Source organism: Carassius carassius, chromosome 33 (genome assembly GCF_963082965.1).
Source record: "Carassius carassius chromosome 33, fCarCar2.1, whole genome shotgun sequence".
In the NCBI taxonomy this organism is placed as follows: Eukaryota; Metazoa; Chordata; class Actinopteri; order Cypriniformes; family Cyprinidae; genus Carassius; species Carassius carassius.
The window spans coordinates 1,544,222-1,571,448 of record NC_081787.1 but is presented as its reverse complement, the minus strand read 5'-3'; the positions used below and the strand labels follow the sequence as shown (position 1 = coordinate 1,571,448).

The window sequence follows — 27,227 nt, the reverse complement described above, 5'->3', positions numbered from 1 at the left end:
TATTAAAAAGCAGATATAATCTGTTGAAATAAAGCTTGTAGTTGGCCATACTGGGAGTTATTTACAGGCTGTGGATAGGTTCACTTGCAGGACTGCAGGAGTTCACTTCAAACAAACACACCAACAGATCTCCGGGCCGCTTGCCAAACTCTCAGGACAACAGGGGAACGCACCCAATCGCACTTCAAAACAACACTTCTTTATTTACTGTCCGCAGAGAAGCCGAAAACAGGAGGAGCTAACAAATATGGCAATTAGTTACACACAAGTGACTACCTCAGAAGGTGAAATGCAACATTGCAGTCATTTAGCCAAGATGGGATTCTGACAGTGAGCATTTATCCTTGTTGCCAGAAAGACAATGGGATGAGAAAGGGCAAGACTTGATGGTTTGGTCTGTATTGGGAGTCTGCTCTAGTAATGCGGGGCCGTGCTATGGCAGGCTGCATTAATTAAACATTGCTCTGTGCACTTCCAGCATGCCGTGTGGCTAGAATAAAGATAAATCATCCTCAAGCACAAAGCCTGAAAAGTTTGGAAGCTAAAGTTGACGATGAAAATTGGAATGCATAATAGAATAAACTCTTGTCACACGTGCCGATTTCATACATTTCATCCATTCTGGTGTAATTGCCACCTGTACACCATCTCACCGACTGACAGAAAGCCTCTCATACCCGCAGGATATATAAAACACAAGAGAGTGTAAATGCAGGGGCTCTTCTATTTGTATTCAGAAGAGAGTGCATAGCGAGTGAGCGATTTCAGCCCTTCTGACGGCTTACAAAACAAGCATTAATTAAAAAAAATGTCTAATCAGGTGTCGGCAGATTCTCATATGCACCGATGGCTTGCCAAGCCTCAACACCCCCACAACAAAAGGCTTTTATCTTAAGACAGGGCGCGATGACATTACAGCAGCCACAGAACCTGTTGGTTCATAATTGTAGCAATTAACTTTTCTGCTTTTTGTCCTTCACTGAGCGCAGAGCATGAGCGTGATTCATCTCATTTTTTCCAGCCGTTGTGTGGTTGAGAGACTAATGTCATTAAAAACAAGGCCAGCATCAGTCCTCCTCTAATGCCTGACTGTCATGGTATTCATGCAAATATACTCATGAGTAGCTCACACTCCGCTCATGAACAGGTTAGAGATTGGTAATTATTATGGACTAACTAGCCAGAAAATCTAAATGTTAAATGCTTTTTGTAATGTACAATGCACAAGTGTTTATTCATATATCTGTAGAACAAACTCTGCAGGATGAGTTACACTAGGCATTTGTTCAAATCCTAATGATCAGCTATCCAAATAGTGAGGCTTGCCTCGGCAAACACCTCTAATTAAGTAATTGTAAATTAGTGTTTTTTCTTTAGGGAAGATGTATTAAATATATAATTGGTCGCACCATATGATGACATCAGTCTGTTACGTCTTGAAATTGAAATCAACACAGAGTCCTTCAGGCGTCATGTCATTGCGTTGGCTCACGTTGAGCTATTTCATCCACAAACATTAATTATTTGATTTCTCATTTGCCACACATCATACTCTTTCTTTGAAACCTGTAAAGCGTATTCGCTAACTCTATAGCAACACCAGTTTTCCCAAGCATTGCAACTATTTCGCATTTGCTAGAATAATCAAACAGACTTCCCAACTCACTCCATCCTCGCCATTTTACTGGGTTTCCCCTTTCTATGAGAACAGAGCATCAGGATGACCGCATACGAGTGAGATCTGTGCCAAGAATTAGCATTGCACATCTCAATTACATAATTTTTCCAAACACTAAATTATTCAGGTCACGGAAAATGGTGTTTACATGCTTATATCTTGTTGTAAGATTATTAAAAATTTCCAGATTTCTAATTATTGCAGTCTGTTTACACTGTGGTGATGAGCTCAGTGTTTAATCATATGACCTCTGATGCATGTCAGTTTTTCTACGATTAACCCTTGCGATTCCATTCTCGCCTTTGACTCATCTTGAGAAGAGCTCAGAGAAAGCGCTGGGAATGTGAAGCGGGATGACAGCACTTCTGAGCAGACATCATCACACGCTCTCTGTCACCGAAGGCGACTGCAGCAGAAGAAGGCACGACCGTGTGCATGGCAAAGTGCTCCATCAAAAGAAAGATGAGAGCTCTTTCTAATGAGACTCTTAGGAGTCTGTCACAAATTGATCTTTGTCAACCTCCGCTCTGTTCAGCAGGCTGTGTAAAACACCCAGAATGATTGCATGTCCAATGCAGAAAACTGTCTTGAAGTTAATAGTATTAGGGTTGTTTGTTAGAATCTGCATAATGTGCTGACAGTGGATCAACACCTGGACTAGAGGCAGAAATTAAAGTCTGGGTCATGCCAAAAATGTAGAAATGTATAAATACGCTTTTATTTTTCTGTGGAAAATAAAATAATTATGAAGAATACTTAAGCAGCTTTCGACAAAAAAATTGTCATTGAATTAAATTTATTAACTTATATTGAATAGTTTCTCACACAGATAATCATATGGCTTCAGATACTCTTGGACTCTTTTTTTTTTTACATTTTTTTTCCTATTTGGAGCTTCAAACCCCATGGTCACTATAAATTGAAGCTGTATTGTAAGAGATAAATTATGATACTTTTATGGCCCATGAAAAAAAAACAGTGTAAGGGTTTGATACAGTATGACGGTAAGTAAACAGTGACCTTTCATGCGAATCATTACTTTTATTTTGTTTATTAATCAATAATTGCTTCCTGGAGTTTACTTTAAAGGGTATTTAATATATTCACAAGTGCATTTTGTTCTCCGAGTACAAGAAAACACTGTAAATAATGTTAAATACTTAAAATACTTAAATTAAATCAACATCAACTCGTTTTATGGAATAATAAATAGGCATTATATTCAGGCAGGTTATAAAGAGCGGCCTATATTAGATGCTACAAATGAAAAAAAAAGAACAAGGTACTTTTGCCTTCTACATATATACATATACATACAGGTATACATACATTCACCGGCCACTTTATTATGTGCACCTGTTCAATTGCTTGGTAACATAAATTGCTAATCAGCCAATCACATGGCAGCAACTCAATGCATTTAGGCATCTAGATGTGGTGAGGACGACTTGCTGAAGTTCAAACCGAGCATCAGAATGAGGAAGAAAGGGGATTTAAGTGACTTTGAGCGTGGAATGGTTGTTGGTGCCGGTCGGCTGGTCTGAGTATTTCAAAAACTGCTGATCTTCTGGGATTTTCACGAACAACCATCTCTAGGGTTTACAGAGAATGGTCCGAAAAAGAGAAAATATCTAGTAAGCAGCAGTTGTGTGGATGAAAATGTCTTGTTGATGTCAGAGGTCAGAGGAGAATGGACAGACTGGTTAGAGATGATAGAAAGAAAACAGTGACTCAAATAACTCGTTACAACCAAAGTATGAAGAATACCATCTCTGAACACACAACACATCGAACCCTGAAACAGATGAGCTACAGCAGCAGAAGACCACACCAGACAGGAACAGGAACAGGAAACAGGCTACAATTCACATAGGCTCACCCAAATTGGACAATAGAAGATTGGAAAAACATTGCCTGGTCTGACGAGTCTCAATTTCTGCTGCGACATTCAGATGATAGGGTCAGAATTTGGCGTGAAGAACGTGAACGCATGGATCCATCCTGCCTTGCCTCAATGGTTCAGGCTGGTGCTGGTGTAATGGTGTGGGGGATATTTTCTTGGCACACTTTGGGCCCCTTAGTACCATTTGAGCATCATTTAAACACCACAGACAGCCTGAGTATTGTTACTGACCATATCCATCCTTTTATGACTACAGTGTTCCCATCTTCTGATGGCTACTTCCAGCAGGATAATGCACCATGTCACAAAGCTCAAATCATCTCAGACTGGTTTCTTGAACATGACTCTTGAATGAGTTCCCTTTACTCAGATGACCTCCACAGTCACCAGATCTCAATCCAATAGAGCAGTTTTGGGATGTGCTGGAACAGGAGATTCACATCATGGATGTGCAGCCGACAAATCTGCAGAAACTGCATGATGCTATCATGTCAATATGGAGCAAAATCTCTGAGGAATGTTTCCAACACCTTGTTGAATCTCTGCCACGAAGAATTAATGCAGTTACTAGCAAGGTGTACCTTATAAAGTGGCCAGAGATATATAGGGAAAGTGACGTGACATTGTGACGTGACATTCAGCCAAGTATGGTGACCCATACTCAGAATTTGTGCTCTGCATTTAACCCATCCAAAATGCACACACACACAGAGCAGTGAACACACACACACACACTGTGAGCACACACCCGGAGCAGTGGGCAGCCATTTATGCTGCGGCGCCCGGGGAGCAGTTGGGGGTTCGATGCCTTGCTCAAGGGCACCTAAGTCGTGGTATTGAAGGTGGAGAGAGAACTGTACATGCACTCCCCCCACCCACAATTCCTGCCGGCCCGGGACTCGAACTCACAACCTTTCGATTGGGAGTCCGACTCTCTAACCATTAGGCCACGACTTCCCCATATAGATATATTCACATCCTGAACCATTTTTATCTCATTATTTCTGATCTTTAGCTGCACTATCTTGGCTAAAGGAGACAATAGCAAACACTAATCCAAAATACTCTTTGACTCATATCTGCTCCTCCTCTGGCCAACACTGCTGATACATGCATATTTATTTCTCTGGTCTATAACAGAATCTTATGAGTTTGCTCTTGGTGACAACCAATTGTAAAGAAACTAGATTGAAACAAATTACAACTATAAATAGAACGTAAACCAGAGAACATGATGAACCAATGGCAGCATCTTTAAGGTCATCCAGTAGAGAGCATGGGGATGTTTGAGAGCGTGTTATCTGTAACACAGCTCCCCTGAGATCGCACAAGCTTCGATTTCATGCATTTCTCAGGTTTATCACGACTCGCTGCTTGTGAAAGAGCCAACAGACATCAGAAATCAGAAACCGCATTCAGTGACAACTTCAACACATTTCAGTGAGCCGTGGGACGGCGTGCAAGCTCTTATCAGAGCTATTTTTTATGCGTTTAATTACCAACTCAAGATAAATTTTCACTGAAAATACTGATTGTAGCAGGATGTAATAAAACCAGATTAATAAGGCAATGCTGAAATCAATGCAGGGTTAGAAAGTAAGGAAAACTTGTTAATCATCTCCCCAGTGGAAAATTATGACCAAGAATGATTTCCTACTCCTGAAGTTATTAAAAAAATAATTAGAGTAGTTGGAAAAGAAAAACTACTGAATTTACCCTCAATATGAAAAAGGTTTTTCAAGCATCAAAACAATAAAAGTTTAATACATCTTTTACGGTTATATTACGGTTTAATAAAAAAAATAATAATAATAATTCTGAGAAAATAATTTTACAATGATTTACAGAAAATGTAATTTAGCATAACAATAGTTTGACATCTAACAAAAACTCTTGTCAGGTACATTTAGACCCAGAATAATTAGATACATTAAAAGAGTGCAGCCCTTAAAAACTAATTAATTGTCATTTTAAATCTTTACCAATCTTTGACGCTATCCTTCAAATAACTAGGTTGACCCATTTGTCAGCAAGATGTTTTACTTATTTAACGTTTAATCAAATTTAGTATGATCACGTATTCTTTTATATATTTTAATAAGTACAGGTCAGAGTTAGTACGCTGTTTTTACATAAATATATCTGTTAACAATGTTGGGGTAATACATTACTAGTAACAACGTTAGTCTTTAAAGTAAATTAAAGTTACTTTTTCACAAAACTTATTTGAAACTTTAAAGCAGACACTATATGCATTTAATATGTTTTTAATATCTATATATGTACATTGATGCATCTCATCTCATCTCTGTATCAAACACGTATAGCCCTTGCGTGAGATGATGTTATTATATTTAACAAACCCTTAAGAGAAAAGAAAAAATCCTGATAACAAAAGGTCAAATATTTTCCATGAGTGACATCATATCCAAATAGAGTCGCTTCATTACTTCTGACAACATTCTTGTAGAATTAAATTGGATAATTTGAAGGAAATGAGGGAATAAACAATCCATGAGTGCGTCTGGATTGATTTTCCATTGACTTCAGGCATGACTATATAAATACGCACTGATCAAGTGAGTTGATAAATCCACTGTGCTCATGAAATAGGTGTATCATTATGTTGAAAAGTGGCTTACTCTGCATGCATATGGTAAGTTGTTAATTGTAGAGATGTTGGCTAGCATTACTGCACATGTGTGGTCTTCTTAGACGTTTATAGCACTCAACCACGTTCACCATCAATGGGCCTTTATTCATATTTCAGAAAGTTTCATTTTGGTTGCATTTTATGAAGGTTGTAGTGACAGATCCAGAAACATCCATTCAAGCTAATTATAGAGTAGCATCATGCCGGTGTGAAAACATGGTTTGTTTGGCATTGAAAAATATGACACGCTAAATGAACAGACTTTCAGCAGGCTCTCGAGAGCTCCTCATTACCGCCTCCTCTTGTCTTTGTCTGATCTACACAAACTGACTGACTCAGGTCATCTGTAGGGCGCTTCGCGTGCTGTGTGTGTTTCACTGTAGGAAAGAGACTTTCAGATTGTTGTGTGATGGGCAAAGTATGTCAGGACCCATCTCCATCTGCGTCTTTCTAGTATTCAGGGCATATGAACTGCCTAACTATGCAACCTATCTGTGTCTATCAGTTCCCTTGAATGTTTTGGGGCTTTTCTGTTGTCAGTCTGCAGCAGTCAAGACCTCGAATTGTGCACTTACGCAGAAAAGCCCGGAGAGAGGCGCAGATATTCACTGCTAGAGATGAGAAAATCATAAAACTGAGGTATATGTATGCTTTTCATATATGTATTAACAAAAACATTGTAATTGTGTCTGTGTGTGCGTAATGTGTGTATATATATATATATATATATATATATATATAGACACACACATACATGTTGTTGTAATGTACAATGCAACATATATAATAAAAACTAAATAAAAAAATTGTGAATGTTACATTTGTGCAATTATTATGTATTTTTCCTTACACATATATGCTTCTCACATGTGTATTAACAAAACACTGAAATTTAGCTTTTGTACATATATATATATATATATACACAGTACTTTTTGCAGCGTAATTACTGTAAATATTGGAAGCTACAGTTTAAGAGCACAGCATTATTTTGCCATAAATGTTCTTCATCTGTCTCTACCGGCCTATAATTTATGGCTTTTGTAATGATTTAAGAGTTGGTAATTTCATGGCGTCTCGTCATGAGGAGCGGCAAGGCCGTCTCATTTGTCTCATGATGTCTAGAGACGGCGGTGGTCGGCCTTGCTGTGCTTAAGGCAGTGTAAATCTGCTGATCGCTGGGCATACGTGAGAATGTCATGCCATTTCACGCCAGCAGTGAGATACGACTCCCGCTTTACATTATCTGAACACAACTGCAGGTGAAGACAACCTGGGCTACCCTGGAGATGGTAAAGCACTGAATACTTTGTGCAAAGGGACATTTTGTGATGTCTGATGCTTGAAAAAAGGGAAAGTAATTGGTTTACTAAACATTGGCATCAGTGTACTGCTTTCAGCAGCCAAACGGACACTGAGAAGAACAGTCTCTCTGTTCAGGTCTAGACTGAACACACAGGCTGAACGTAAATGAAATGCCACAAAAGTGCGATCGCAAACGTTGCAGGTATTATTTAGCCCAAATTCAGCCTCTCATCACTGACCCTGTTGGATCAGCCATACATCACCCACATTATGTTATGTTCCTTACATTTAAATGAACAACAAATTTATCCATTTGTCAATTCAATTAATTAAATGTGACAGCCAATGAAGGATGACCGCTTCCAGAGACTATTGGTTCTTAAGTTTCATTCTTCTTCCTTTACAGAGTTCAGAAATCAAACAGAGAGAGATCATTTTCCATCCAGGTTTTGAGTCACAGTGCTGTTATCTTTTCCACTATTTCTGCACAAAAATGCACTCCTTTTTAAAATAATGCTATTCATATTAAAATATACCTCTTCTATGATTTTTTTTCTAAATTTCTGTATTAAAATGTATTAAATGTTTTTGTTATATCCTCCAAAAATGTCATGGTAATACAACTGTCCTGATGTCATAATAAAAAAAATAAAAAGCTAAAGTAATTTTAAATATATTAATTTATTTAATTAATAAAAAAAACTGCTATACATATATCAAAAACTTTCTGTCTACATATGTAACAAATATGCACAAAAAGCGAAACAATAAATTTTGTCATGAAAGGATTGTGTGTGTACGCTTCTTAAAATATCAAATACATTTTTATGAGAAGGCAAGGTTATTTGAGGTTGTAAAATGTAATGTTGTGTGCGACAAGGAAACTTGATGGATCACTCTACTGTATTAAAATAATGTATTTTATTAAAGAGACCAATATGTACAGTTACGTTTTAAGTTTAAGACCTATTGCTCATCTTTTGATGATATAACCCATATCTGAATTAATGGAACATATGCAGTGGAGAGAAGAGAGTAGACATGGATGCTGAAAGATGATGCTGATATTTCAGACTCACAAAAATATGATTCACCTGCCAACTTTCACATTAGAGACGGTAAAAGGACAGTTGGATCTTGTAGAGACTGACGCCCACAGAAAATGCATTTCACTCTTGAAGAGAATGATGATTTAATTGCACTGAAGTTTAGAGAGTGTTTAAAGCAAAGTGAAAATGATCCCTGGCAGTGTGATGGAAACATCAAACCATATGTTGACTCTTCACCCCAGCTGAACGTCTTCTGAGACTCTTTGCCACTTCACATTTGGTGCCCACAGGGCATCTGTATCTCTGCCACAGCAGGTAATGTGCATTAGCAGGTGCGTATGTTCCTTTCCAAAATGCCTCTGTAAGTCTTTGAAACATTTGGCACTGGCATCACTCCTCTGCAGCTATGTGGTATTCCAGAGATAAAGTTTTCACGCATTTCATGTGCATTTTTCAGAGCAAGGACGCCAAGTCCACTGCAGACCCCAGTTTCAGACTTGCCTAACCAGACTTGCTTTCCTGTTAATTCGATCCCACTGTGGTGGTCGTCTGCGCCGCCCTGGTGGGATTCTGTCACGACCACACGGAGGTGGTGGTCGTCTGCTCCGCCCTGGTGGGATTCTGTCTTGACCACACGGAGGTGGTGGTCGTCTGCACCGCCTTGGTGGGCTTCTGTCTCGACCACACAGATGTGGTGGTCTTCTGCTCTGCCCTGGGGGGCTTCTGTCTCGACCGCACGGATGTGGTGGTCGCCTGCGCCGCCCCGGTGGGCTTCTGTCTTGACCGCACGAATGTGGTGGTCTTCTGCTCCGCCCTGGGGGGCTTTGGTCTCGACCACACGGATGTGGTTGTCTTCTACTCCGCCCTGGGGGGCTTCTGTCTCGACCACACGGATGTGGTGGTCTTCTGCGCCGCCCTGGTGGGCCTCTGTCTCAACCACATGGATGTGGTGGTCTTCTGCTCTGCCCTGGTGGGCTTCACGTTATTCCTGGACTTGTATTTTGTGGTTGTTTTGTTTTTGCTCTTCTGTCTGTTTTCCATCTATGGACCTGGCCCTCCGTCCCTCCCCCTGATCCTCAGCCGGTCCACCACCCTCCTGGGTTCCTTGTCTTTGTGTTTCTCTCTGTTCCCCTCTAAGGACCTGGCCCTCCGTCCCTCCCCCTGATCCTCCGCCGGTCCACCTCCCTCCTGGGCTCCTTGTTTTTGTGTTTGCACCTCTTGTCTTTGTTTCACCATTTTACCTGGTGCTCTTGTCTCTGTTTCCCCATTTTACCTGGCCCTCCGTCCCTCCCCCTGGTACTCCGCCGCTCCACCTCCCTCCTGCTCTCTTTGTGTCCTTGGTCTCTTCTTGGGTTCGGGTGGAGCATCTGGCAGCTGCTCCGTGGAGGAGGGGGTAATGTCAGACTGTCTAGTCTCTGTTTCCCTGGGTGTCCACTAGTGGGCTCACTTCCCCTTAGGCACTTCACCGTAGGCACTACAATTCCCACTAGCCTTGTCCCTTCATCACAGTAATTGCACTCCTGCTAATTGCACCAGGTGTCTTCACTTATTAGTCATTAGCCTCCCTAGATTTACCCGTCTTTTCCTGTTTGTCTTCATGAAGTCCTTACCTTCCGTTTCATGTCATACCCAGTCTTCTCATCTCCCGAGTTCCTCGCTTTCCGAGTTCCTGTTCCTTCATTGTTTGTTTGGACTGTTTTCTGGTTTTGACCCTGGCTTGTTTTGGATTACGTTTTGGTTTACCCTAATAAAAACATACATGTACTTGGATCTCTCTCTCTCCCTGTGTTCCACTGGGTCGCAATCGTCACAGTTATGTTACTTTTGCGTTACTTTTTGTCACCATGGTTGGGCTTGTTTATTTATTTATTTTAATAACAAAACTGTAAAGGCAATTTTACATCAAAGTGAAATTAAATAAATATTTGAAAAACTAACTCAGAAATTTAATTGTAAATTTAAAAGTAGTGTGTTACTAGTTACTTGAAAAAAGTAATCTGATTACAATACTAATGTTACTTGTAATGCTTTACCACAAACCCATTTATTTTATCTTGTTTCTCAAGTATTTGAGCTCTTTTATCGTGACTCGTTTCTCACAAGACTCATACCTGAGTGCAGTGCTGTACCGGGTGCACTCTTGAGCAAGTTTACTATGTCAGAAAAGCCATGTATATTGCGCTAATTATGTGATGCAAGTGTCCAAATGTATTAATTTATAAATCATGGTAATAACATTGTTTTGTGGAAGGAACTGTGCAAAAATAAACCTCTTATTACCCAATAATCTGCCCTGTAATCATAATTTGTGTGAATTGGAATAAAAGTTGTCTGTGTTTTCCTGTCACTGGTGATAATTTCAGCTGGAACCTGCATTGAAATTTTTAATTTATACATGTGTTTTTGGAGGTTTGCATTTATGTGCAGGCATGTTTTTCCTTTGAGCTTGGGTTGGATTTTATACATCTTAATCTGATTGGAAAGAGAAAAGAGATAGTATTGATTTGGCTTTGCTTTAGTTTTAGAGCCAGAGAAGGTTATGACATATTAATGAAAGATTATGGAAACCTTTTTTTCCTAATGGAGACTTAATGAGTTATTGAAGTATTAACTTCAGAGAAACATCAGTCAGAACATACAAGTACGAAAATGAATTTGAATAGCTCAGATAATTTAGTTTTGGAAGCAGATGATGAGAAATGTACATAAATTCATACAACAACTAAAAATCGGACTTTGAGCAAATCTAAACACAATTTGTGATGTCGAGAAATCTTCTGAAAGACCAGAGGAGACAAATGTGCATGTGCTCCATTAGCCCTCCATTTAATCTCATTACGGTCTAGGAAAAATAATTAAGAAAGATCGCATTTGTGATTTTTCTTTACACCGGGGAGATTTATTAAGAAGCTTAACTGAGTAAATTCTAATTTCAAATAGTCTTTAAGGTCGGCTGTTAAGGGATGTCTACAAAGGCTCTAGTTTCATTTGACTGTTTAACTTAATGTTACAGCTAATTCCCATTGACTCTGGGTGAAAGAGTGTGTAAATATTATGGAGCGAACGCTCTCCAGAGGCGGGTCTTTGGCTCTGAGCCACTAGTCTTAAACACTATTCACACTGAACTGTCAAATGCTTACTGACATTCTCTTTCCCCAGCTAATTTAGCTCCAACAAGCCATGGTAAAGGCAAGAGGTTGGGTCTCAATGACGACAGACACAAAACTATTATGTACAGGAACAATTACGCTGTGACAGAAGTGGAGGAGACACAATAATAGCCTTATGGTGCTGGATAAATAACTCCAAACGAATGAAACCCTCAATTTTATCTCAAGCGCTCAAGGAGAATGGCACAAAAACTCAAGAGATGACGCATCTGCCATCAATGCATGTGCAAATGTTATGTTGAGATAATCTAATCATTTTTATAACCGTCAGAATGAGAGTAGATGTGTGTGCCATGACCTTGACGCTCTCTCAGGAAACAGTGGACTAAATTGAATCATGATTTAGAAAATGAGGTATCATGCCATAATAATGACTGAGGAATATTGTTGTGGACATCATGTTTGTGAGCACGGCTAGACGGTGTATTAATCATGACACTGCGGGCAGAGGCTGCAGCCTTTCATGACTCGAACAGATCCAGCAGGTGCCCTCCAGCCGGTTTCTGTCTGCTGCACTGGTAATGGTTTGTTTCCATTCCTGGTGCATTGGAAATTAAGCCTGCATGCACTTCCTCAGACCTTTATCATCATTGCAACATGAGGTACTGTGGCATTTCCAATGAACCCAAGATTAGGCTCAAATGTCTCTTTCTCGAAAAGCATCATGACCCTGTGTCCAAAGACTTATGAGTGAAAGCGAAGGGAGCTGTATGGGGTTAAATATATTTAGCATGTTATATATGTGCCCCCAGCACTCTCTGAACTCATGATGCTTCTGGATATGGGATTTATCAAGTGAACATCCGAGCAATTAAGGTAAGATCTCTCCAAGGATAATTTTTGCTTCACATTCAAGGGCATATTGATTTTTAGACATCTTTTGATCCAAACTGAATGACGCTTTTGAGACCAATGTACAGTTAAAGCAGTATTTCACCCAAAAAAATCATTGCTTTTTTACTCAGATGTTTTGAAAAATGTTCCTGCTGCTCTTTTCCATACAACAAAATAGATTAGCGTTAGCATTAGCGACTAAAATAGATGTGTGTGCACTGTAATATGAATTTGGGAGTATGTGTGCCAATCAAAAGCCTTACATTTTGTTTGTTTGTTTGTTTAACATCATTACAATATCTTAAATGTTGTAACAAAAGTGTGGAAGGCCGTTTCTGCCACTAAATAAAATTTTTAAAAGGTAATTGCAACTTTTTCATCTCATAATTAGAACTTTTTTTCCCCTCACAACTTTTTCTCAAAATTGGGAAAACTATAGAAACCCTCAGTGGAAAGTTGTGAGATATTGTGAGATATAAAACTCGCTATTGTGAGAAAAAGGTCAGAATTGCAAGATAAAAAGTTGCAATTACCTTTTTACATTTTATATTCAGTGGCAAAAACGAGCTTCCATACAAGTGTCTTAATTATAATTTTTAGAAGGGCTTAAATTTGGGACTGGAAAACAGGAATCGCGATGCGACTTAATGTGATTTAATGTGACTTAATGTGACTTAATGTGCGACTTAATGTGACTTAATGTGAGTTATTACACTTCAAAAGGAAATTATTTAATGCAATATATGTAAGCGCTGTAAATTTCCAAGTACCGTATTTTCCGGACTATAAGTCGCACTTTTTTTCATAGTTTGGCTGGTCCTGCGACTTATAGTCAGGTGCCACTTATTTATCAAAATTAATTTGACATGAACTAAGAGAAATTAACCAAGAGAAAACATTGCCGTCTACAGCCACGAGAGGGCGCTCTATACTGCTGAGTGCTCCTGTAGTCTACACTAAAAAAAGAGCGCCCTCTCGCGGCTGTAGATTGTAATGTTTTCTCTTGGTTCTAAATAAATGCGACTTATAGTCCAGTGCGACTTATATATGTTTTTTTCCTCATCATGGCGTATTTTTGGACTGATGCGACTTATACTCAGGTGCGTATAAAAATACGCAAAATACGGTAAAAACGAAGTGCTGTTTGCATTCTACAGGCTACAGGCTTGAAGTACTAAAAACATTTCAAAATAAGAGGCTTGGTGTACTTCAGGCTTGTTTTATAATTAACAAACCAGCATTACGCAGAATATTTATTTTTTATATATTTTTTATTGCTGGTTATTGTTTTTTTTTTTTGGTTCCGCAATAAATCTGGCATTTAATAAAAAACTACGTAATAATTTTATAATTATTAAATAAATACAGCTTATAGCAGAAATATGTAAAAACCTAGTCTATGTTTTGAATTCAAATAAATAATTTTGTTTGTAAATGTCTCATCAAATTCCTTAATTAAGGAACAAATGATTTGATACACTTTTATTACATACCTAAAGTTCTTTATTCGCTCCTAAATGTTTTAATTACACTGTAAAAATAAAAAAAAGTTGTAAATAAAACAAAGATTACTGGAGTACATATTAAAAGAAAATATAGTCAAAAGAAAATAAAGTCTTTCTGCTTCAAGATTTCACATTTTAATTCTCTGTAATTATTTGTGAAATTTACTAGCAATTTCTAAGTGAAAATAATTTCTACACCATTTTTAGGAGCACATGTGCTTCTTGGAGGGAAAAGTATGTCTTCAGACTCATCTGCTTTACCATGTTCTTCCACTGTATTTAAAAGTACAGTACATACACGTACATTCTTCAAACCTTTTTAATTACTAGGTCTAACAGAGATGAACTGTCTTACTCAAGAGCACATTGGTGATAAATTCACTTATTGTCAGGTTCGAACCAACAGCACAACCTTCCGGCTATCAGATCATTGACTACTGTGCCACACCACTCCAGATTGATTACTTCATTACATTTCCTATTTAAAAATGACCAATCCAAAACCAAAATCTCCATATGACACTAAAAAACTGTGCCGTATGAACTGCATGCTGCATTGGACCTGCACTTGCAGATAAGCACACGTTTTGTCATGTACAAATATGTGTAAACGTCTGAGTGGCCTGTTATTATTAAATCCCATAGGTACTGAACCTGAATTTATGTTTATGAAAGTAAGTGATTAAAAGGAAAATAATGCATGCATAGCGTGTGAGTGTAAGATCCGTTCAGCGTGAGCAGCTCATTCGTTCTGGATGCCATAAACACTGTGTTGCAACAACAATGAGATCAGACAACCGCATCCATCACTGTTCTACCACTGACATCCTCATAGTTCCTTACCCTACTATCCAGCTCACTTACTCTCTCTCTCTCTCTCTCTCTCTCTCTCTCTCGTTGACAGAGTTTGTTCTATGGCTCTTCTCTTCTGAAAGCCATTTAATAAATTGAAAGACTGAATCCTTTTGCATTGTCTCTTGCATACAAGTGGCAATGAGTTGAAAGTGCTAAAATTGAAAACCAGCTAATAACATTTTGTTTTAGAGAGACATTTCAATTATGTGAGTATGACTGTAATTTGATTTAGTGTATTATATATACAATATAATATTAGATTAATGTTAAGATTTTAATATTTACAGGTATGTATGTGCACATTATTGTTTTTGTAACCTTTTAATAAATAATAAATATTTGAATGTTTATTTAATAAATCTTGAAATAGCAATAAAAAATAAACATTAATAATAATAATCCCCTAGAAGCAAATGCTAAAACTAGGCTTCTGTTTGTAAATAACAAATTACATGATTTAAATTCATTATAATTAGAAATTATTAGTTATATAATTAATTATAAAATTGAAATACTGAATCATAAATTAATGACTGTATTTTATATTATGGAAGCAAAATTGTTAAATAAAAATTAAATATAAATTAAATTAAATGTTTTTTTGGGTTTTTTTCTTGGCAGAAACATGCTTCCATTTTATAAATCTGCCCCTCGCTGGTGTAAGTGGCACATGTGATTCAAATCAAAGGCATGCAAATCACCTACTAAAGAAAAGATCTCACATTTTATCTTGCAAAATTGACTTTCACCAAGATTATTTGATGCCTAAAAAAAAAAAAAACTACACCATGTAGCAGCAACACTGTCATTCCTGACATTAATTAGAAACACTTTAGAAATGTTTACTCTATACTTTATTATTAATAAAGGGCCTATAATAAGCTATTATTATTAATAAGCCTGTTTGGTAGAACTCTGACTGCGCTGCAGATTGTGCTTGAGTCGATGCAGGAGTTCATCTCTAGGGAAGAGCAGAAGACAGCAGCTCTTCATGAGAAAAACTCAAAGGCAAGAATCAGTCAACGGATCTAACCCACTGTGACACAAACACACAGCAAACCAAAAAAAACATGTAAGAAAGACCTTCAGCATCTGAGGCCCCCTTACCGAACAAATCGACTGGCTCTTGTGGAGAAAATGACCTGACATCTAATTCAAGAGATTATTTCCCCAAGGATCCAGTTAAAGACAAAAGTCAAAAGAAGCGCTGTCCGCAGATGGTGCCAACCTTGAGGAGCGAGGTTTATTTCTTCCCAAAATCAGTTTTAAGATTTATTAGAAAGGGTTTTTTTTTTGTCTGTTTTAATGGTGAAAAAACATGTCTAATTTATTGAAGTCATGAAAAATATATCATTTTTTTTGTGTGTGAGTGTTTTTTTATTATGTTTTGCTTTAACCAATTCAGTGTTATTTATTTTTTGGGTGGATTTAATTGTTTTTTGTTTTTTACAATAATAGACAAACAAACCCTTTCATTTTGTTGGCAAACAAAAGAGCTGCACTACAGAGGTTTACTATTAAAATTAAACCATACAAGAAAAATTGTGTGATTATTCCTTAAAAATAAAGTTTTAATAACAATTTTATCAGCAGTAGTAGGCTAGTAGAAAATCACACAATCTGCTGTACAATAATAATATACTTCTGTCACCATTTCTTCAAGTTAAACTGAACTTTTATTTTGACGGGTTGCCGTGAAGAGCTTTTTTTGTCTGTCTATATGGGTGCATTCACACCATATCATAATTACCAGAATTCCAACTTGTAAAAAGCATTAACGTCCTCGTTGGTAGCTGGGAGTTTTCTGAGAAAATATAGATCAAAACAACCACATTTTTTTTCAAACAACAAAGATCCCATCCCTGTGTCCATCTGTGAATAAGGAATCTGTTAAGGAAAATACATAAGACTTCGTCTTAAACTGGCACTTAACCTGTTAAACAGCTAAAGCCCTCTATTTGAAGTTGTTACAAGCCAGATGCATTTACATGCAGTGCAATATTCAGACTGCTGGCCTGTTCCAACCGAGCTGTTTGTCTATTACTGTTCCAGCCATTTCATTCTATTTACATTTGCATTCACATGGAAAAGACGACATCCTGCGCCATTACTGAAACCAGAGATGCTCTGTCGAACACTTCGACTGCTGTATGTGCCATTAAAATGCAAGAAAAACTAGGGTAAAATCGAGATCATTTAGTCATGAATAAGATATTTTTGGTGGTGATGCATTTCAAAGAATTGGTCAAAATAATATATGGATTTGTGCATAAATCATTCACAATAAGATTAATGAAATGCATTTAGAAAATGGGATGAATTTTCATTTCATGCAGACTTTAAAATGTGTTTGCATGCTGTACTAATAGGTAAAATAGCAAAACACTCACAGAGATCTTTGTCTCTTAATTCATTCCATTTAAAGCATCTCGCACTGCCAAGGCCATCAAAACAGTGCTTGTGCACAAAATCACCTCTTTTAAATTGAAAGACACTTACAGACATCAAATCTCCCGCTGTAATCAATGTTTTCTTTATTATGCACAGTCCACAGGTTTATTTGTGAGTTGTTGCTGGGAGATTTTTATTTACGACTTGCTGTTTACTACTTGCCCTCGGGCGTCTGTCGAAACAGCAGTCACATGAATGCTTCAATAAATAGTTGCAGCACAAAAGTTCCTTAACAAACAGTGTTGTGAACTAGATTTTTCTTACAATATTTCGGATCTAATTATGAACTTTTGAACAAGGGAGCAGAGAGCACTTCATGAGTTCAAGAGCTCAGGTTACACTGAAGCGTATCGTTCTGGCTTTGTGCTGATATATTTTGGAGCCTCTGACGTTGATAGATTGGTGCAATAAAAGTTTTTGGTTTTTTTGTCTGCTTGTGCATTTTTTGTATTTTGAAGAAAGTTGGTAACCAAACATTTGATGGTACCAACTGACTATTGACTAAAGAAACGTTGGTTATCAGCAACTGTTTGCATCACCAATTCATCAAAATATCTTCTTTTGCATTCAGCAGAAGAAAGAAACTCATACAGGTCGAGGGTCAGTAAATGACAGTTTTCATTTTTGGCGAATTACCCCTCTAAACACAAAATTCATGCTGTGAGACCAACTCAACCATATTGGAAGTGACATCATATTAAACTGTACAATGTGATTCATACAGAAACGTGCAATTTTAACGATGGTTAGCCCCTAAACCCAACCATCAGCGGAGCATAAGCAGATTGTATGAAAATATACAACTGAAATCGCCACCAATGGACAATTTTCACATTTCCAGGGTTCTTAAAGTGGAAGTCGGCATAAGCTCCTATAGCGAACAAATATATTGTTTACGTTCCCATTCGCTCTTATAGCAAAAGAAAAAAAAACGTGATGCTCTGTTGAGGAATGTTACTTTTAAAAGTAATTCATTACGTTACCGTCTAAAAAAGTAACTACTTAAGTTACATTTTATGTAAAGTAAAGCATTACGCTACTTTTGTGTTACTTTTTCTCATCTGGGCTGGTTTGCTTTTTGTTTGTTTTTAATATAAAAAGTTTTATTTTGCTAAATGTAAAAGCCCTTTCACACCAAAAGGTAAATGAAGAAGTCGCAGGCAGAAAAAAAAGAAGAAAATTCACATTTGTACAGTAAAGGACGCAACTCAAACAAACCTTTCAATAGGATGGAGTAGAAAGTCATTTTTGGTCATCAGTATGGTTGATATGGATCATTGAAGGTCAGCAGCAAATACATCAGTTAATAAAATGGGATAAAGTATATTTGTGTTAAGATATTTAATTATTGCAGATTTTAATTCATTTCGAGGAATACTGAATCTGTTTTTGTGTAAGAGAGAAGCCTACAGTACAGTATAAAGCTCAAATCTGGCTTTCCTGCAGAGTTTTGCTCTAACCCTAATAAAAAAAAACCTGAGTTTGATAATCAATGTCTTCAGGATCATTAGAAAATCACAGGTACCTGTAGGTTTGTTTGATTAGGTTTGGAGATAAACTCTCACTCCTGGTTTCTCTCATCATGAGGACAGGAGAGCTGCAGTCAATACAATCAGAAAACAAAGTAACTCAGATATTTTCAAGCAAATTAGAAAGTAATGCATTTCTTTAATAGTAACTTGTAATCGGATTACGTAACTCTAGTTACTTGTGATGCTTTACCTTCAACACTGTTGATTACAATGTTTAGAAGACAGAGATTTTTCATCACTCCACCAGCTGTTGTATCAGAAATCACCTACACAACAACAAATGTTTTATGATGTTAATAACTGTGGATACACGTAATGCAGTTGCTAAAGACATCTAAGTACTAATAAAAGGCCTGTTATGGTTTGTCATGTCAAAGTACAGTTACACGTCAATTCCGTCTTCTGGGAATTGTTTAAATGGGTTGCGTTATCGCAGTCCATGCAAACGTAGCCGTCATATATGTCCGCCAGGAGAGCGCTCTATCTGTCAATCTCTCTATGCCAGAGTACCTGTCAACAATCACTCAACTAATGAGCCTCTGTTTGGCCCTCAGAGGACACCGTAGTCATCTAAGCTAGGAGCCATCTCCTGAATTTCTTAACAGGACTGGTGGGGAAAGTGATCTAACCTTTTATTCCAAGCAAATATCCCACTACACACAGTGTTTCAGGCTGCGGGCTGATTTCCATTCCACTGCTCAGCAAGCATTTTAAATGACCTGCCACTAAGATTAATCCTAACCAGGGAACCTTACAGTTCTCAACTGTGCCTCCATCTGACTCCTAATATCATGTACTGTTTGGAGCTATTACGATTTAATATTGTAGGCAGATGATAATGTGAAGAATTGAACAATGTCAGCATGAAAGGTCAAAACCATCAAACTGACTGACGTTAGATGAATGGCAGAGAGGCCGCTTAACTGCGGGGTCTAGAGCATCTATAATTAAACATAAGAACTGTTTTAAATATAAAAGCAGAATCGAGATGCCAGAGCATGGGTAGCCCACATTACAACCCATTCTGACTTTTAACACCCATGTCTGCCAGAGCAAATGATACGCTGGCACTCGGTTAAATCTAAAAGCCGCCCCTGCTGCTTAAAGACTAAAAATGTGTTCGGCCCTGAAAGAGAACAGGAATTATAATAACGAAAGATTAATTTGGATCGAGTCTGATAACTGAGCAATCAATCAGGCCATCACAGAGTGCCTGACAACGAACGTGCTTGATCGATTTTTATTAGATAAGATACTTAATGCTGTAAGAATGCTAAATGGTTAAAGTTCATTGAATTGAATGCACACTTATTAGACGAGCTGTGTGATATATTCTTTGAGCAGTGAGTGATATGTCCGTTGCACTCTGTGCAACCAGTAAAAATTGTTATCCATAAAATATGACAGGGGGCATTAGTATTGATTCTCATGATAATGGCTTTTTGTCATTTTAACCCTTATGCGTTGTTGGGGGCGTTTTCGTCCACTAGGGGGTAAAGTTGAGTCTTATTTTGGCCACAACTTTCTCTGTGTTTGAGCTAATGGAATGATTTTTGGTGACAAATCTTATTTTGACCCATATTTTGGGAAAATGCTTTGAAATTTTTCAAAAATTTAACGGTACACTCTGGGCAAATTCACTACCCTTTCGGGATGTTCGTGGATGAAAACATCCACTAAATTAAACTGCTGTAAAAATGTATCAGATAAATATTTTTTTCTAAAAAATTTTTTGCATAAATCTATTAATCAACCTCAGTCCTGATCAAAACTACCAAATGTTTAAAAAAAAATCCAAGATTTTAACTCTTTAATTACCAAGTTCATAAATGATGTCACTGATTTGGGAAATAAAAAACACACAAAATTACATATTTTCAATTTAAAAAGTGATTGTGGAGTGGATATTTTTTTACCTTTTATTACAGTCTTGGGCATGTCAAAGATTAGTAACAACATTGGCTTTAATGCATTGTTAGTTTTTGTGCAGCATTAGATTTTAATTTTTTCTCCCTAATTTGTTGTTGGTGGCTGTTTTTGCCCCATTGACTTCCATTATAACAAATTTTTTTGATTGCAAAGCCATGACACCATATAATCATGTATTCTTGATTGTTTGTGGTTTTCCCTTTTGGGAAGAGGTAAAATTTGTTATTTTTACAGTTGATCACTAGGTGGGACCATTAACCCTTTAGATAGGCCTGTGCAAAAAAGGCTTAGTTTCTGGCTTGTGTATGGAGTATAACAGCACATTATAGTGTTTGTGTGTGTGTGTGAGAGAGAGAGAGAGAAAGACAGGGTGTGACAGAGACCTTTGTGCACTTACCTAGATGTATTTGAAAAAATCCAAATATGCACCTCAGTTCTCAGGTGTAAACAATAAAAAATGAAGTGTGTTTATGCACCTGCTGCCTTTTGATGGTGAAAAGTACGGATGGTCTATGTGTGAAATGCTCGTCTTTTCTTGATGGTAAAGCCAGTTTAAAACCTTAAAATCATGTAAAAAAAATTTACTTTGCATCAAATTTATGAACATAATGTATTATGAACCAAAATGCAATACCAACTTCAAATAAGCTCCAGCTCGCTGGAGGGGTCAAGCTGCATAATCATTTCTAAAACTTCAGTACAAGTCAAGCCCTTTCTCGTGTTGCTTGCCGCTCTTCTCACCATTAAATGACCAGCACAATGGCATGCAAGTGTTTAAATCCACGTACTTTGCTTTTGTTTAGTCTATACTTATCACCACCATCAAAAGGCAGCAGGTGCATAAATACAGTTTTGTTTCTCCATGTAGTTCTGAGAGCTGAGGTGTTCATTGTGATTTTCTCAAATACATCAAGGTAAGTGCGCAAACGTCTCTCTCACACACACTCTCTCTTTCTCGCACACACACACACAAAATATAATATGCTGTTATACTCCATATAGCTTCATATACAAGTCAGAAACTAAGCCTTTTTTGCACAGGCCTATCTAAAGGGTTAACGGTCCCACCTAGTGATCAACTGTAAAAATAAAAAATTTTACCTTTTCCCAAAAGGGAGAACCACAAACAATCAAGAATGCATGATTATATGGTGTGATGGCTTTGCAATCAAAAAATGTCGTTATAATGGAAGTCAATGGGGCAAAAACAGCCACCAACAACAAATTAGGGAGAAAAAATTAAATCTAATGTTGCACAAAAACTAAAAATGCATCAAAGCCAATGTTGCTACTAATCTTTTACACGCCCAAGACTGTTATAAAAAGTAAAAAAAAAAAATCCAGCCACAATTACTTTTATATTGAAAATAAGTCATTTTGTGTGTGTGTGTTTTTCCCCAAATCAGTGACATAATTTATGAACTTGGCAATTAAAGAGTTAAAATCTTGGATTTTTTAAAAACATTTGGTAGTTTTGATCAGGACTGAAGTTGATTAACACATTTATGCAAAAGAAATTGAGAAAGAATATGAATCTGACACATTTTTACAGCAGTTTGAGTGGATGTTTTCATCCCGAACATACTGAAAGGGTAGTGAATTTGAACAATGCACAAGGGTTAACATAGATCTGTATTATATGGATATGGATAAATCACAAAGCTATCAATAGGCATTTACAATTTATGCAGGCAATGTAAGTAAATCAAAGTTGCAGCCACAATGCTAGTGTGTTTAGGATGTTGGTTGTATTTTTTATTATCTTAGAAAAATAATGAAATGCTTCTCCTCAGCAAGCCACACAATTTGTGTTATCATTCATATCTGCGGCACGAACTGTGCAGGAAGAGATACTTACCAGTTTAACAAGGGTTAAGGGTTTGTTCAAAGTCTACTTTTAACTAATTACTCCTTCTCAGACATTTCACACTCCAGGGCCACCCGAGAAAACGAACCATTAATATTCAGTGTAATTTCCTGAAGTTTCAACTTGGAGGAGCTTCTTCACCACCAATGACAGTGAACTCATAAATGTTTTTCATATAAAATATTGTTACAAAATAAATAAATAATAAAATAAAGTAACAACCCTAGAGACGCCTACGCTTTGCAAGTTCTGTGCATTTTGAAGCATTAGTCTGTCACACTAAATGATCTACACATTTGTCATGTAGATAAAATCAATAATAAAATGATAAAATCAATGCATTCCATGCCCTACCATCACTACCAATGCCATTTTGCTATCATACAACAGCTGTATCACCAATCCCGCTAGATTTCATTCATTAACACAGCAACCAGCTGGAGATTCAATTCAGATTTTTCAAGTCCAGCTGTTCTGAATTCTAATCAGCAATGCAATGTTCAGGCACATGTAGTTTGATGGTTAAGTGATAGTGGCAAACTAATCTCAAACTAACCATGGCCTGTAAGGTTGTTAAGTGATGGTATATGCATTTTTAGAAGCCAAAATTCAATATGTTTCCACCTTAAGTAAAGTACAGTGCAGTACTACACCACTTCCGATGAGAAAATACAAAGGACTTGTGTTTAACGTATGTATTCATGGTGGAAAACTGCATTACCCATGATGCTCTACAGGAAAATTCAACCAATAAGAGAGTTGCGGCAAGCAACTTTTTTTTACTTTTAACCAAATGTTTAATAAAAAAAATTATGTTTATATTTTTTTTACTAATAAAACCAAGATATTTTTTTTTTTCACATTTTTTTAAGGAAACCTAAGCAGTTTTGAGGCATGAATTGAGGAACTGATTAAACTGGGGGAAAAAAAATCACTAAAGAAAGAAGGCTACCTGTATATTATAAGAGAATTAGCTTGATTTTGTGGTTTTATTTTGGCAGTGATTGTTAGTTCCCAGCATGCTTTGCATATGGCTGGATATGGAGAGTAAATATTCAAATTAAGGGCTACAAGTAACTTTAACGAAGGAACGCCCACAATCCATTGTGCTTTGGCAAAGGATTCAGCTCAGAACTACAAACTAAAAAAAAACAACAAACATGGCAGATGTGTGAGACCGACTGTTAAGTAAAGAGGTTTAGATAAAAGGGTTTGAGTTATTAATAATCAACATTTAACGTGGTAAAATGTATTTATTTAATGTTATCTGTGTTATGTTTCATCTGAAACTTCAGTGTAAATCATCCGTTTGGCCTTTGCATAATAAAGACCCACGCATAAAAACATTCATAGGACTGCAGCACAAATTAGATTCTCAATCCAAAAAATGTTTCGATCACCTCTCAAAAGAATAAAACAAAGATATGTGAACAAAATGCAAGTATCGGCCATTAGCAATCCATATAAAGAACCTGGCACAATTTTTCAATCACTAAAATGTTTATTGAGAAAACACTTAAGCACTCAAAGTGCTTTTAAAACAGTGATATTGAAAGATCAAATTTAGCACACACCTTATTGACGATGCGTGCTTTATACACTTTCACTTTCAAATATACAGGCTTGTACCTTTCTCTTTTTGTCCAATATTTGAAGTACTTTCTTGCTTCAAATAAAAGTTTGTGATTCACCTCATAGCTGGCTGGTTTGGTTCACAGCTAATAATACTTTAACAAAGACTTTTTAATATCCCTATAGGAAAAAATGAAGAAAATAAAACATGTAGAACCAACACAGCTTAAAAAAAAAGTAGGCAGGCACTAATACACTCTCAAGCACATTGATATTTCTCTATAGGATATAAATATTATGGCTACAGAAAAAAAAAAAAATTTGAATTTAATTTGCCACTGACAATTATTTTCTGTGGGATATCACCATTATTTGAGTATATCGCAGTAACTACTTAAGTAACCATGAATTATATATACAGTATACAGTATACAGTATATGTCTAAATGGGACTTTTTCATTAATAATGGCTTTCATTAAAGTTTATGCAAGCTACTTTATTAAGAATCATATTTCTTTGAGTGCAGATTATACGTGGCGTCAGACATTGAGAAGCAGACTGTCGTGTATAAAGAGAGAAACACTGAGTCGGCTGCTGGAGAGAGGCTGATCTTCAAGATGTCAGCTACAGTTTGATTATGGCTTTGAACTGAGTATTTCAGCTGGAGCTTGCTCTGAAAACCTGAACCATAATGATCAATTGTAGTGTAGGTCCATGTCAGTATTGATAATGATATTATTTATTTTAACAACAAGGTCAGAATTAGCATATGTCAGTCATGGCTTGAGCTAATGGGCATTGATAGAGTTCTTAATTTACAAGCTCTCGGAGCATGAATGGATCTTTACCTTGGCTAATCGCTGACAAAATGCCTGCTTTTCAGTCCCATTGAGTGACAGTGGAATTACCTACAGAACTGGAGCTAAGTCCTACATTCACAGGTTCACATATGTAGGACATAAAAAAGGTCTTGACTGATGTTCATAATGTTTACTCAAGCTCAATGGGCATAACAATGGAAAATGATCCAGTTTGGGTAAGTGTTAGAAGAACATAGTAGTAGAGAAGTAACAGTCAGCTTCTATATATACAGATAGATTTGGAAATTTAAACTTCACAATGATGAGTAGTTGAATCCCTCATATAACATGTTACGGTAACGTAAACACTATTATACCTTTGTGTTTTTTTTCCCTTATGGTCAGATAAATAAGTTTTAAATCGAACGTCATGATATCATTCAGAGCTGGCTGGTTTGGTTCAAGGTTTAAAATTCTTTACTGAAGAATAGTCTGAAAATAAACAGGAGGAAACATTCAGGTGAGCTATAATGCTGGATTAGGTAAAGTAAGCAGCAGCAGTGTTGTGATTGTTTAACACATTTTCTCAATGTCTCTTAGGAACTATAAAATAAAAAAATAAAATAAAACATTATGCACATGAATTTTTAAAACAGCAATCAATATTGCAAGCTCTGGTTCCAGCCAGAAAAATCACAGTTTTTTATATATGAGGAGATGACTGAAGTTATCACACTGCTATATTAATGCACAATAATGTTATGTTTCAAAAATTGCAATTAAAATTACGTTTCAAAGCTATGTTTATGTTTCTTGGGTTTCATTTATGAGTTTCATTTTTAAAAGCTTTCATCTGTGAATCCATCAAAGCATGCAAATTCACTTGTTATAATGAAATGCATACATCCTCTGTTCCATACCAAACACACACACACACACACACACACAAGACAATCTACCTGAATTTCTAATTATTTTAGCAGCAACACCGAGACATCCTTTGCACAAATCCAATCAACTAAAAAGCACAGGCTTTTCAATCAACTGAGTCTACAAATTTCAGGTCACTGAGAACACATAGTATCTTTTATAAAGGAGATATATATATATGTATCTCAGTGCATACATTCAAAATGAACTTATTAAAGGTTGTAACTTTGGAACCACTTCAAATTTAAGGTAGCAATTAAAAGTTTAGTGGGTTAAAATTGATATAGCCCTTTAATCAATAATTTTACTAAAAGAAATTGAGTGTTAGAACAAATGCCAATGAAAGCAGTAACCTTTCACACCTGAGCAAACACCTCGTTAGCCGACTAATAACACAAAATAGCCTATGTGGGTTCATAAATAAATCCAAATGAGAAGAAAGCGGGTTATCCTGCTCACATTTCTTCTTTCGTTCTTATTAATAAAGTTAAAGTCTGATACTACAGAAAGTGAATAGCCAATAAAGACAGAAACTCGCAACATTGTATCATCTCTCTCTGTAGCGGAACTTTGATGTCAGTGAGCGCAGAAGATGAAACGCGCGTGCCGCACATCACCTACCCGCGAAGCAGAGATGAAGCAGGTAGATTCCCATAAGATCCATTTCCGCGCGTGTCCGACGAGAACTGGCTCAAAATGACGACAAACTGCCTCTTTTATATTCACCAGAGAAAAGCCGTTCTGTTTTCAGCGCGGTTCATAACAATTCAGCATGTTAAAGACTCTTAGAATGGTCAAAAATTAGATAAACGTCCGCTGGAGATGCAGAACAACAGCGCACCAAGCGTCAACACTATCAGGACGTCAGATAAAGCTCGAAATGAAATTAAAGCTCTAATGAAAGTTCTCCATCTGCTCCATTGTCTCCTATTGACATTTGCTCCATCCGAGGGCAAGAACACGAGTGAATCAAGAGTCGGATTTCACTGAGCGAAGATCAAACTCTGAGAGAGAGAGAGAGAGAGAGAGGTTTGAGCTGAGCTGTGTCTCAAAACATAGTAGGCTGCCTACATAGGTTGTATCACATGAGTGTCCATATTAAATGTGTGCGTCAAAATGCTGTCTAGAGACAGTTCAGTATGTTTTGAGTCAGAGAGGCTATCAGACTGTCTGCTTCAAATCCTGCACTTTGA

General features: G+C 37.0%; 1 protein-coding gene across 2 annotated transcripts in view; it reads right to left on the bottom strand.

The window, feature by feature from the left end:
- Window positions 1-27,021, bottom strand: part of LOC132114181 (GDNF family receptor alpha-4-like) — a 49,839-nt gene extending 22,818 nt beyond the window's left edge. For both annotated transcript variants that reach the window (XM_059522295.1, XM_059522294.1), the window contains exon 1: window positions 26,656-27,021. In XM_059522295.1, coding sequence (XP_059378278.1) covers window positions 26,656-26,698 — 43 coding nt within the window. In that variant the 5' untranslated portion in view covers window positions 26,699-27,021. The remainder of the gene's footprint in view (window positions 1-26,655) is intronic.
- Between the last annotated feature and the right edge of the window lie 206 nt (window positions 27,022-27,227).